Here is a 14467-nt window from a genome sequence, read left to right on the forward strand (position 1 = left end):
GTTTTCGGGAGCTCTCTGTACTATCGGTATTGTAGGAATGTAATGAGATGCAAGAGAGCGTTATATTGTTCTCTATAGCCAGGACACTGCCCCATAGAAACTTTTCAGGGCCATGATGGGCGAAGAACTTACTATTTGAGGCACAGTAACTCATTGACAATTAATATTTTTTTTTGCGCTGTCCTGTTCAAAGTGCAGTTTTCAACCGAGACTGGTGCTTCTCCTAACTCTTTGTATGCTGAGTGAGGTATCGGTCACAGATTTTGCATGAAAGTCCAAGAAATGTAGTTACATTTTTCATTGTGACTTCATTTTCAGGTCAAAGCCATTTTTGGGCTCACCTTTGGGAAGGTGAATGTAGAGTTTCAACAGCAGAGATCTATTTGTATTGGCGTGAAAATTTAGGGCTGGAAAATTAACCAGTGTCGTACAACTAGGGAGGATTCCTAGTCATCAAACAGTACAACACATAACCAGGCCCTACGACCCATCTAGTCCATGCCAAACCATTAATCTGCCTAGTCCATCTGCCTGTACCTGGACTGTAGCCTTATGTACCCCTCCGTCTATGTACCTATTCAAATTTCTGTTAAAAGTTGAAATCGACCCTGCATCCGCCACTTTCGCTACCCTCTAAATGAAGATGTTCCCCTCATATTCCCCTTAAGCATTTCACCGTTCACCATTAACCCATGACCTCCAGTTGTAGTCTCACCCAGCCTTACTGGCAAAAGCCTGCTTGTTTTTACCCCTCATAATTATCAGAATCAGGTTTTATATCACCATCATATTTCATGAAATTTGTAAATTTTATGGCAGCAGTACCATGAAATACATATATGTCAATTAAATAGTTAAAATAAGTAGTGTAATTGAAAATTAGTGAGATGATGTTCATGGGTTCAATATCCATTTAGAGATCAGATGGCAGAGGGGAAGAAACTGTTCCTGAGTTGCTGCGTGTCTGCCTTCAGGCTTCAAAGCTTCCTTCTTGTCAGTAACAATGAGAAGAGGGCACGTCCTGGGTGGTGGGGGTTCGTCACGATGGAGGCCACATTCCTAAGGCACTGCTCCTTGAAGATGTCTTGGGCACTCTATCAAATACCCCCTCTTCTATATTCTAGGGAATAAAATCCTCACCTATTCAACCTTTCACTATAACTCAGGTCCTCAAATACCAGCAAAATCCTTGTAAATTTTCTCTGCACTCTTTCAATTTTATTTACATCTTTCCTGTAGGTAGGTGACCAAAACTGGACACAATTCCAAATTAGTGCTCAACATCATATGCAATATCAATATAACATCCCAACTCCTGTACTCAATACATTGATTTATGAAGCCAATGTGCCAAAAGCTTTCTTTACAACCCCATCTACCTGTGACGTCACCTTCAAGGAATTACGGATCTGTATTCCCGGATCCCTCTGTTATACTGTGCTCCTCAGTGCTCAACTGTTCACTGTGTAAGACCCACCCCGGTTGGTCCCCGCAAAGTGCAACTCCTCACATTCACATTAAATTCCATCTGCCATTTTTCAGCCCAATTTACCAGCTGGTTCAGATCCCGCTGCAAACTTTCAGAGTCTTTCCCGCTGTCCACTACATCCCTAATCTTGGTGTCATCCACAAGTTTGCTGATCCAGTTTACCATATTATCAACCAGATCGTTGATACACATGCCAAAGAGCAATGGACCCAGCACCGATACCTGCGACGTACCACTAGTCATAGGCCTCCAGTAAGAGAGGCAACCATCTACAACCATTCACTGGCTTCTTCCACGAAGCCAATGTCTAATCTAATTTACTACTTCATCTCGAAGCTAAGCTTTGGAAACATAGAGGAAAGGTAGAATAAAGGAACAAGCAAAAAGTTGCTGTAGCAGAATGCTTTAGAAATCCTCTGTGGTGAGCAGTGGGTGTTGCAAGTCAAAAATATTAGCGAAGAAGTTTTCTGTTCCTAATGCAAGTTTCTGTTCAACATTATTTTGCAGTATAATTACTTGGTAATGCAGTTACCACTCAGAAGGGTTCTGATTGCATGTCAGAGACTAAAAGACAATACTGTACCTAGCTGGACTGATGCTAAGGGAATGCTGGTCTCTGGGAGCCCCTGACTTTTTGAAGGCCTATATTTGTCCTCTCAAAAGATTCTGTTGAACCATTTCAAAGGAAAGCATAGACCTTAACTTCCTCTTTTGGGGAATAGTGGGGAATTTTAATTGCTCTATTATTAAGCTGGGTTACAGTCAGTGCGAAAGGTATAGATAGGCCCATAGAATGCATAAATTATATTCAGGAGGAAGCTTTAGCCAGAATGTAACAAGCCCGGGGAGGTGGCAGGATGTTTGGAGTTTCAGTACAGGATTTGGTTTTAGAGAATTGGGCTGTACAATTAGAGTATCAGTGGGAGAACACTTTGATCATAATTCAGTTAGATTTTGTGTATTTTGGGAAAGGACAAAGTTAAGATTGTAAAGTTTCTAAATTGTGGTAAGGACAAGTTTACAACTGGGAAGGAATTTAGTTAAAGTGACTAGTAGGCCATTGGATGGTAGAATAGTCTTGCAGGATCAAAGGGCATTTGAGAGATGGATATGTGAAATTAATGGTAACTGTGTTGCCACAATGATGAAGGGCAGTGTTCCTAGGCCTAGACAGAGGGTGGAGCAAGGCAAAAAAAAAGTGGTTTGCATCAGATACTGAGAACTTTACTCCATAGAAAACCTAGAAGAATATAGAAAGTGGAGAGATGAAATTATAAGGGAGATTTTTAGATGCAAAGTGAGGGAATGGTAAAAGACAAACAAGTAAAAACAGAGGGAAAAATGAGTGTATTTTATAATAACTGAAGATGTTTAAAAATAGTAAGTCATATTAAGCATCAAACTGGTACCGTATATGGAGGCAGAGGAAGTCATTATGGTTTTAATGAAATTTCTGCCCCTTTCTTTACAGGCATGGGTTTGATCATAGTGCTATAATTAAAGAGGAAAGGTGAGGAATATTAAACAAAATAGTTAAAAAGGAGTTTAGAACCTTTGACAATGAATAGATTTCTAAACTCAAATAAATTGCACTCTCAACTGTTGAAGGATCTAGGACGAAAATGTCGACTGTTTATCCCCCTGACTAGCTGAATTCCTCCAGCATTTTGGGCATTGCTCAAGATTTCCAGCATCCTTCAAATCTCCTGTGTTTGAAATTTTAATTCCTAAGTTGTCAGGCCAGACTGGTCTTACAGAAAATTGGTGTCTAAACCAGTGAAGAATATCGTAACTTGTGAGGTTGAACAATTCATAAGTTCCATTCAATGTGCTCTCATTAAATGTCTAAGTCTTTAGCAGGACACTGGTGGAAAATATTTGTAGTGCCTGTTTGTGGAGTCATGTTGAAGGAACAATGAAATGAGAATAATTAGACATCTTTATTGAAGAGCATGTAAACATATATACTGTAATGGGCACAATGCCTGTGTGATGATACATAAAGACTAGTGAAGTATTACTATTTAGTAATAAATCCATTTATCTTTGCAAGCTCACTGAGCTTTGAAGTGGCTTTCAAACTTGAGGTACTTTGTTTAGTTTGTCATTGAGTAGGGTTGAGACAACCACTAGTGCAGAAAAGAACAGGAGATGTAACAGTCTAGAAAGAAGGGGAAGCTATGGCTGCCATTGTCGATGGACACTCTCACTCTTTACACATTGTTCTACTTGAGTTCCTCATCTAGAATCAGAATGAATTCTCTTGGAATCCGAGTCGAAGATATCATAGGCAAAAGGGTTTAAATACGGGTGGAGTGAAAATGTAAGATTAATCTGTCAAATGTTCACTAAACATGTCATATCTGTAATCAAAATCTTAGGAAAAAATGCACAAGACATGTTAGGAGCTGAAGTGAATATTCTATGGGTACTCAGAGGCTGCAATTTTCCTTGCTCCCCATATTCTTTTGTTAGCAGAATAGCGTGATGATTTATTATTTGTTATTAGTTTTAAAAACCGGGTATAATTATGTTTTATCCCAAGCTGTGAGAAGCACATCAGTGCTTGCCTTAGATGTGCAGCAACCAATTGTTTCAAGTTGCTTAAAGTAACTTGTCTCTATTTGCTTTATTTCTAGAAGAACAGCTATGTCTTACCACAGCTTCCTGCTGGAACCAATCAGCTGTCATGCTTGGAATAAAGACAGGACCCGTGAGTATCTCAGACAAATAAAGCTGACCGTAAAATGAAGAAGACTTAAACTTGGATAATATTTTCCTATAGACCAGAAGTAACAAGGGATCAGTTTGCCTATCCCAACACTTGAAAACTGCACCAAATCAATAGACCTAGGAATTTGATCACATGGTATTTGTTTTCTATGAATTGTGGACTCCAACATGGGCACAAAAATGACCGTGTTGTATTATTAGTAAATTAAAGCACTCCTTGCATATGTAGAAAGATTTGATTTGATAATCTATCATGTGCACACCTACAAGGCAATTGGGGTATGCCAGAATGTTAATCAAAGTTGATCACTGAGCAACACCTGTTAGACAATTGTCCAGTAAAATCAGTTTGTATATGCAGACAACAATGTGCCAATTCTTAGGAAGTCCACTCTGAACAGCACAGAACTGGCTATTTAAAGGAATTATGAATAACTTGCAAGTTTATTAAGGATTGGGCTGGTAAGGAGGTTACTGGAGTTAACTGGGCTATAGTTTGAATAGCAACAATTAAAGAGATCGTTTCCAGTCTGCTGAGATGTTTAATTTCCCCAAAATGTGTGCTTTAGTAATAGTCCCAGTGAGCTTCTGCTGAGGATGGTTATCTTTTCAAATTGATGAAGTGTCACATGTGCCACTTAAAATGGAAAATGGTCTAATACATTTTGTGGGCTGGTCATGTTCTTGTCACATGGAAGAGGTTAGAAGTCCTGTCAATGCCAAGGGGTTTGCTGTGGGATTGATTTAACTTCACACAATAAATTTTATTATGTATTATTGTAGGTTTGCAAATAATAGTTTACTATTTTCTAAAAGCCCTCAGGCAATTGCGGTTAAAACTGATGAGGTGGAAGCAGGTACTCAAATATCCAGTTTCCTGATCCTGGTGATAAGCAATCAAGGTCAGGCAGCAGGAACCCTTCTGCTGAGTGACCATTTGGTACTACAGCACCCAATACAAGTAGCTGGGACAACCTTTTGAAGAGGGAAGTGAGTGGACTGAGGTGGCTGAATGATGGATCACTGGCCTCCATGAACATGGATGTCTATGTTCCCTGGCCTCTGTTCCCACCATCAGGCTGTTGCTACCTTGAATTGTTACCCATTTGTTGGGATGTGTCTGGATAAAATAGTAATGGACAATTATTCACTTCTGTAAATTGGAGCAAATAATTTGAATTTCCTCGAATGCTGTTCCGTATAGTACATTGCTTTCTCTTGAGCTTAAAGTAGAGATTGATGGTATGATTGCAATCATGTCAGTGGTGCTTTGGATGATCAGGTTTGAGGGAAAAGAGGAATATCAATAGTTGTGAATGGAGAAATCCAGCAGAGTTTTGGCCTGTCATGCGTTGATTTGTATATATCAGTGTTAATTGATGGCTTGGCAAGTGGAGCCTTGGATTTGGGAACAATCAGGCAACAAATTGAGGGTTACGTTTTAGAGTAAAATGAATCATGAATTAGCAGATTTTGGGATTAGTGCCTTGGGTATGGGGGATTGTGGGACGGAGTATCAGAAAGGTTGCAAGGCATGGACCAGGGGATTAGGATCTTGGGACGCAAAGTGCTAGAATTCCAGAATAACGTGCGCAAAATGCTGGAGGCAATCAGCAAGTCAGGCAACATCTATAGAGAGGAATAAACAGTTGGCATTTCATGCTGTGGCCCTTTGTCAGGACAGATCATGGTCTTGGGAATGGTGTGGCATAAGACTGAGGGACCATGACATTGAACACAGCATTGTGCAGCAGCAGATTGGAGTTTGACTGGGTTTGGGATAGGGCTGAAATCAGGGGTGTGATCCAAAGGATAGATTGTTGACTGTTATGGCACATATTATAATCTGCTCCTGTGGTGACGAAATTGTCCTGACCAGCAATGTCACTGTCAGGACACAATGGTCCACATTTCTCGGCAATATCCCACAAAAGAAATGATATTATTCCATCCAGCCAAGGTGTTGCAAGAATGGCTCTTATCCAGAAACACCCATGTGAAATTTCAGAGTGACAGAAACCATTTCAGAGCCGATATTATCATCTTTCACTCAGGAAAGAATTGATTTTTTAATTTTCTAAGCTGAAAATAGCACTTTGCAGTTTGGTTTCTAGGCACAAATATGTAACATAACCACTTATATTCAGTCTGTCCCTTCAGGCGACATTCCAGTAAATATCTGTGAGTCACTCCCATGTCCAGTGCAGTCTGACTGAAAAAGTTTTCTTGTTGGCTTTCTGCTGTACATTCCAACATAATAAGAACAGCATCAACTAATCAAAGTGTCCTCATGGGATTGTAACTGACTCTAACACCACTGCCTTGAATTTGTTGACTTATACATTATAGTGCAGAAGCTTGCACCATTTTCAAAGACCTGCTTTGTTCAATTACTGGCAAGTATTTGACAAGTTCCAACAAAAAGAGCTCTATGGAAGAAGCCAGTTATATTTCACAGACTTTGGAATGTATGCATATAGATGAAATTCGTTGAAACTGACTGTACAGTGATCTAAACTCCAGATGGGCAAAAGATGAGACAGGTTGTACAGAGCATCGGTAAATCAAACACAGATGGATCAAGGTTCACTTGGTCTAACAGGAAGCAGAGTTTGATTATACAGTGAACAGCATTGCGTGACTTATTTCAGAAGTTGCACAGAACCAAAAGCTTTTATCTTTTCAAGTCATAGTGCCTTAACATAATTGCACGTCCTTGATCGTGGAGATTGCTGCAGCATTTCTGTTACAGTGTGATGAAACACCCTTCATGAGAACCCCAGACAATTTTACTTATGAGGCCAAGAGAAAATCCCATGTTACTTCCCGAACATTTTTGATGAGCGTCTTTTCAGAGTAAATGTAAAATTAAAAGAACATAAGAAATGAAAGGAGGGGTAGAGCAAATAACTCCTCGTGCCTATACCATCATTCAACAAGACCATGGCTGATACTCTAGAACACAGAACAGTACAGCACAGGGGCAGGCCCTTCAACCTATGATGTTGTGCCAAACGAAACTGTTCCCTTTCGTCTACACGAAGTCAATATTTGTCCACTCTCTGAATATTCATGAGTCTATCTAGGAGCTCCTAAACACTGTGATATTGCCTCCACCAGCACCCCTGGGAGCACATTCCAGGCACCCACTATTCTCTGTGTAAATTTTAAAAAATGCCACACATATCTCCCTTGAACCTACCTTCCGTCCCTTAAAAATGACATCAACATCATTTTCTTGTCCTATCCTCATATCCATGAATTCTTACAATATCCAGAAACCTATCATTCTGCATAATGAATGCAATCAATGACTGAACTTCCATGGCCTTCTGAGTAGAGAATTTTGAAAATTCGCCACTCTGAATAAAGAAATTTCTTTTCAATTTCCACACAAGTGGCTGAACTTTTATTTTGAGACATTAACCCGTGTTTGAGAATACTCGGCAAAGACTCAGAAGTTCCTGGGTTAGCATGTCAGGAAGTTGGAGCCCCAATGTCTGAGGTTCTGGGCCAGAAAATGGAGTTTGGTGGCCCGTCTGTGTGTGTAAGTAGGTCTGTGGGAAGGATGAAAAGGGCTGCTGTTGTTGTTGCTTGTGTTGTTCTGCTGAACATTGTGGGTATATTATGTTCTTGCTGGAATGTGTGGCAACACCTATGGGCTTCCCCCCGTACATTCTTGGGTTGTGTTGGTTGTTAATGCAAATAATGCTTTTCACTATATGTTTTGAGATAGATAAATGAATCTGCATCTGACTGATACTTTGATACAAGACTTTTAATGACAAAAGTCTCCCAACATATCCTTAAAGAGAGATGAAAACCATCAAAAAATTTAAGTTCTTCTATATTGAATTGTTCTATTCTATGCATTTCCATCATTTCAACGCAAATTGACTTAAAAAAAAATTGCTGTTGGGGCTTGTTTTGATTTAGACTGCTGTTCAAGGTACTGGTATGCTGAAGGATTGTTCAATTACTAGCACTTGTCCATCCCAGGCTTGTAAGGCCCATGTACTGCAGTTTAACTTCAACAAATATTTGGCAGTTAGTTTAGTCATGTTCAGATTGGGTTCATTTATTAAGTTGCAGTGTGCCAACCTTCTCTTTTCCTCACCTTTTACCTTTTTACAATTCAAACAGCTAAACTGAACTTCTCAGTATTAATGGTGCGAACTGTGGTTGAATGTATTCCTGTAACTTTCATCACATGACTATCTACAACAGCCACTTCTGCACTGACTCTGACAACTCACTCTCTTCACCACTTTTGTAACTCGCTAATTTTAAAAACAGGTCAACGAAAATAGTAAAAACACTGTTGGTGGCCCCAAGGTTTCTCTTCTGGGTTGTTCTCATCAGCGTCACAGAATATGATTCTCCAGGGTTCCTTACAAAGTAATAATCCTGGAAGGGAAGCAGCCCCACCTGATAGAGATTGATGCAGCTATATAAAACGTTGCAATCAGTATCTGTAAGTATGTGACTGTTAAGGCCAAAGGATAGTGTGAATAGATTTGATAACCAGCTTCAGTAGTCAGTTAAACTTGGGTTAGGTCACATTTGGAGTACACTGTGTTTCTGGCCACTATACTATAGAAGGTAGAGTGGAGGTTCGGGGGAGGGTGCAGAAGAACTTCATAAGGGTGATGCCTGGATTGGATTGTATTGACTATAAAAAGAGGTTGGAGAAACTTGGATTTTTTTCTCTAGAGCACTGGAGGAAGAGGGGCAACCTGATTAAAGTATATAAAATTAAGAGTGGTATAGATAGAGTACTTTTCCCGGGGGAGAATTGTTAAATGCTAGAGGGGCATAGAGGTGTAAAGAGAGCAGTGAAAAGATAAGTTTTTATTTGCACTAGTAGTGGTAGGTATCTGGAATGCACTGCCAAGAGAGCTCATCCAAACAGTTATGATTGCAATGTCTGAGACTCATAAAGATGCAGGGAAGAGGGGTTTGCCATGTGCAGGAAGAAGAGTTTAGTTAGATTTGCATCATGGTTGGCGCAGATGTGGGTGGTAGGAACTTTTTCTGTGTTGTACTGTTCAATGTTCTATGCTTTGTTCTATCTGTCTGTTACGTATGCAATGCCTGTTGCAAGAGTAGACAGCAAATCAACCATCTGCTTTAATTTCCTTGCATTCTTCCTCAGCAGAGAGCACAAGATCAGGAGATTATCTCTGCGGCGGGAACAAATATGCCGACGTTCATTTCTGTTAGTGCAAAGTATCCAAACCTGGGGCCCAGAAACCCCTTGGTTAATGATAGGGATCCATGGCATAAAAAAGAGTTGGGAAACCCTGTCCTGGTTGAAACCAGTACTTTGCATTATTTTCATGTCATAATTGGATGTAGTCATCAATTCATTTGCCAGAAGTGACCCTAAAAATGTTTCCAAGATATTGGTGACATTATGTTCAGTAGTATTAGTATGAGAAATAATATATGGGTATGAAATTCTACTGAAATGTTGCAAATTAGTAAAATACATATCTATATTCTTTTCCTGACCTCAGAACGTTCAGTGCGCTTTATATGAAATAATTGTGTGCACTGCTGTAATGCAGGAAGCCAATTAGTAGACAGGACCCCCCCCCCCCGCAAACAAAAATGTGGTAATAACCAATTGGTCTTTTTTTTAATGTGGTTGATTAAGGACCAACGATTAGCAAACTCCGCTGTTTTTCTTTACACCAGGGCCAAAAAGACTTTTGCATCCATCGTGAGATAGGGTGGCCACCTTTTCAAAATGATAAAAATAGAATAAGTGCTATTTATTTAAAAAATTGAGATGTACCTGGCCAGCTTTTGAGAGTTGTCTGACTATGGCTCACCCTGCTGATGGTTCATGTTGCAATACATCGAGCTGGCTCCTGACCATGGCTCTTCTAGAAAGTAATTTTCTATTTTTACGGAAAACTTAATTGTTTTACGTTCATGTTATATGAATCTGGTGTGTGTGTGTGTAAGGAATTGGTAGCACGGGCAGGCCCCACCACTCTAAGTACAATATTACAGCCTGCTTCTACTGTTAGTTCTGACCATAATTTACCCACAGCCAACTATAAATTCTCTCAACTGTCTAATTATATTTCTTATCTCTACTCGCGTATATTTTGCTGTGCTGTAGATAGGGCACATTTATGACTTGATCTGTTTTAAACATATGCAAAATATATATGCTGCTGTAACTGGTACATCTATTGTAACAGTAGTGGTGTAACCTTATGTTGGCTGAACTTGTAGAACTCACGTGATGGGAGGCCAGCCAGTGACAATACTGGATTAAGATAGTGGGGGGATTGGCAGTAGCTAAGAAGACTATAGTAGTTACTTGGAAATCTGATTCGTATTTAAGTATGAATCGTTGGAATAATGAAATGGCTCGTTCTATTCCACTCGAAAAAATTACTTATAATTTAAGAGATAAATATGTAACATTTTTGAATATTTGGCGCCCTTATTTACAAAAGATAGGATGGCATATTTAAGTGCTCCGATAAAGATCTTGGTCCCTTGGGGAAAGTAACGAATAAGTATACCAAATTTATTTTGAATTCCATGGAGCATGTGGAAACCTTCCAATACCCAGGCGGTTCTTCTTTCTTTTTCTTGTTTTCTTTTCTTTTCTTGTTTTCTTTTCTAGGTAGGACTTTATATGGGGGGGGGAGGGTTAAGGGGAGGGGGGAGGGTAGATATTATCTTTTCATGTATTCTTTTTGAAAACTCAATAAAAATTATATTAAAAAATAAGATAGTGGGGGGATGACATGAGTGTTTCATCAGACAATTTGTTAGAGGCAGAAATGGGTGGTTTTTATAGCAGAAAGGATATGGAGTCGCAAGCAGAAAGTTCTCTCCATTAGGGAGTCTAACAAACAAGATCTTATGTTTTGCAGTCAGTTATGGTATTGATATAGTTTCTACTTCTACTTTCAACATTTCCCTATTTCAACATTAAATCGAAAACAATTAAAAAGAAAATACATTAATGCTGGGGCAACTGACTACATTTTATATTCTTTCCAGTGGGATTTTATTTTGGGACTAACCACTGCATTTGTTGATTTTCTTTATGGGTTGTAACTGTGTCATTGAACTTAAAACAGCTTTATGCATTATTGAAAATGTCCATTTAAATATTTTTCAGTAGAGTTTCAGTTGATTCAAAGCAAACTCTATATGCTGTAATACCAAGCTATTAGAGCAAATTGTTATCCATTGCTAAGTGACTGATAGCCCCTCCCCATATCTCAGAACACCAGTGATATCTTGACAGTCAGTTACTTAAACATTGTATGAGAGGTGCAAAGTAATCTCCAACAGCACCCATTCATCTCCACATATGACCTCATTCACAATTCTCTTATGTCCCAACGTGCATCCGCTTCTTCACCATTCACCCTTCTGATTGATGACCACCATTGGTTCCTTGATTAGAAAGACCTGTTGTTTATTTCTTCCTTGGATTTCCATTCTTCCATTAGCCCCTTCCCTCCTTGTTTATAACTTCCTCCAATCATAAAACACTCTGAGATGTCCCCACTCCTTCATTTTTGGCCTTGAGTGCATTCCGTTTTCATTGCCCTGCTACTATCTGAACAAAGTTCTGGAATTTCTCTTCATCAGTTCCTTTGTCTTTCCTTCCTTCCTTTCTGAAATGTTCCTTAAAACATAGTTGTCTATTACTCCTATACCTCAGTATCAAATTTTATTTGATAATTCTTCTGGTGAATCATCTTAGAAGATTTTTTTTGTAAGTATTGGTCAAAAAACTGAGGAAATTACATATTTGAAAAAAAAACTTTCAAATTTCTTACATTAATCATCACCATAACTGCAGTCAATCTGGGGAAAAAAGGATCAGTCATGACTGAATAGCAGAGCAGACTCTGGGGTCAAATGGCTTAATTCTGCTCCTATGTCTTATGGTCTTAACATGTAATAGTCTGAAAATAAACCGAGTGTAGGAAGACTGTCTGCAGTCGATCTGGAGAATGAGACGATATATGTGTCCTTTGTCTTTTTTTTTTATTTCTGGCCAGTTTTGCCTGAACGTGAACCAAACTAAGCATACAGAAGGTTTCCCTTCAGAGGGGATCAGCTAGGTCTCGGTTCCAATCCTGGATCTAATTTGAAGGCTACTGGTTCGACTCTCACTCCAGGGAATAAAGTATATTATCCAGAATCTGTTTTTATTTCTTCCTTGCATTTCAATTCTTCCTTATTCCTCCCTATTTGTAACCTCCTCCAAACATAAAGCCCTCCAAGATATCTCTACTCCTCATTTTTGACCTTTGGTGCTTTCATTTTTCATTGCTTTGCTGTTGTTTGACCCAAAGAACAATTCTAAATGTTTTTTCAATTGACATCACAGTCACTCTAGTAGAACTACCGCTATCCCATCAGATCCCTAACCCTAACCCTGTATGCCAAAGACAGAAATTGGTGGGTTAAATGGCCAATGCATGTACCCCTGGTTGTAGGTGAGTTGCAAAATCTCTGGGGAGAATTAGAAAAAATAACAAAATTAGTGTAAATGGGTGGTTGATGGTCAGCTCAAACTTTGTGGGCTGAAGTGCCTGTATCCATTTCTGCAGCCTATGATTAAAACCAATGTTTAATTCAGTTAACTCCTTGCTATTTTTAGGGCCTTGCTATGATCCTTTTTAGCAATATTTTCTGTATAATAACCATGTCTACAGGCCAATGGTGCTTCACTTGCTGTAAAGTACAAACATTGTACAAATTTGTCTACGTCTGCACAAGATGTTGCAGCAGTTGAGAGGATGTTGGTCAAACTTTGTTTCCCCAGAAACCACAAAATGATGACATATATTAACAGACTGGGTCTTGGAGCTGCCTGACTGAAGCAGAGGAAGCTGCAGAGCCAGTTTTCTGCATGCATTGCAGTTTGTTGAGCCAACGCAACTATTTTTATTCTTGTTACAGATTTTTGCAGATCAGAAACGTCTCATTGTGATAAGCTGCTTTCTACTTGCACTGACTTTATTTTTCCTCCTGGTTTTCTAGTCTTATCATCCACCCTGGGTTTTAATATACATACCTTGGTATCAGAATCAGGCTTGATATCACCAGCATATGTCGCAAACTTTGTTAACATTGCGGCAATAATAGAGGAAAATATGTGAATTACAGTAAGTATGCATGTATTAAATAGTTAGTGCAAAAACTAGAAATAATAAAGTAGTGAAGTAGTGTTCATGGGTTCAATGTCCAAATAGCTCTACACTATATTGCCCCCTTCATGCTTCCATTAATCGAAACAGATTCATAACCACTTAGATCCCTACAATAGTTTAATTATTTGTCAAATGTTTCATCACGAAGTAGCTTTCTCTGGTAAAGTTGGTGTTCCAAAATCTGGCGAAAAGGTGATAAAACTGCTGATACTGTTTCAACAATAAATGCTTTGTGCTGATTTTGTTTAAGCTGTTGTGTACCAGAAGAGATAATAACCAAAGTACTATACAAGCAAATGTAAATATTTGATAGTCCCCCTTAGAAGAGCAGGGAACTTAGCCAATGTGTCTTGGCCAATATATACAGTGGATTCCGGTTCCTTGGGTCATATGAGGATCAGTACATGTTGGTTCAGTTAAGCAGCTGATCCAATTAACTGAAGTTTTATGGAAATCGTTAAAAAGCTATAAAAAAGGCAAACTACCATAACAAGCTATGCATTTCAATGAAATACAGAACAAATTTAGAACACTATCAATACTATTACAATATTATAAAACTTTTTTAGTTCCAAATATTTATTGATGGAGGAATTTATCCAGTGTACACTGTGTACTTTTAATTAACTATAAATGAACAAAATCAGTGTAGACACCTAGTACAGATATTGGAATGCCTTCGTGTAAAGCTGTCAATGATTGCATCCTCCAATTCTTTATTTCCATTGTTACAGTGAAGATGATTGTCAATACCTTCAAATTCTTTGTAGTTTCTAACTTGCTGAAATAGTGGAATTGTTTCGTTTACACTCTCACCTGTTTCTAGCATCTCCAAGCCTGAATGCTTGAAACCACAGTGAGCAAAACTGTTCTGCATTGTCTTGCCACTTATTTCTTGCCAACTATTAGTAACAAAAATCACTGCTGTTGGACACAAGCACATGCACCTGACACTGTTTAAAACTGTTTGCACTAAGCGTGGTTTAGTGTCTAACGAGCGCAAAAGTGTATGTGACTGATGCCAGTAAGAAACGGTTTG

The 14467-nt window shown here is 38.9% G+C and overlaps 1 protein-coding gene across 1 annotated transcript in view; it reads left to right on the plus strand.

Annotated features, from left to right (window-relative positions):
• The window catches only part of arpc1b (actin related protein 2/3 complex, subunit 1B), a 51028-nt gene that overhangs the window by 390 nt on the left and 36171 nt on the right, over positions 1 to 14467 (plus strand). Inside the window, exon 2 of the mRNA XM_063058943.1 lies at positions 4129 to 4202. Within this exon, the coding sequence (XP_062915013.1) occupies positions 4139 to 4202 (64 nt within the window). The 5' untranslated portion in view covers positions 4129 to 4138. The remainder of the gene's footprint in view (positions 1 to 4128; positions 4203 to 14467) is intronic.

The sequence above is a fragment of the Mobula hypostoma genome, chromosome 9 (assembly GCF_963921235.1).
Source record: "Mobula hypostoma chromosome 9, sMobHyp1.1, whole genome shotgun sequence".
NCBI classification, from domain to species: domain Eukaryota; kingdom Metazoa; phylum Chordata; class Chondrichthyes; order Myliobatiformes; family Myliobatidae; genus Mobula; species Mobula hypostoma.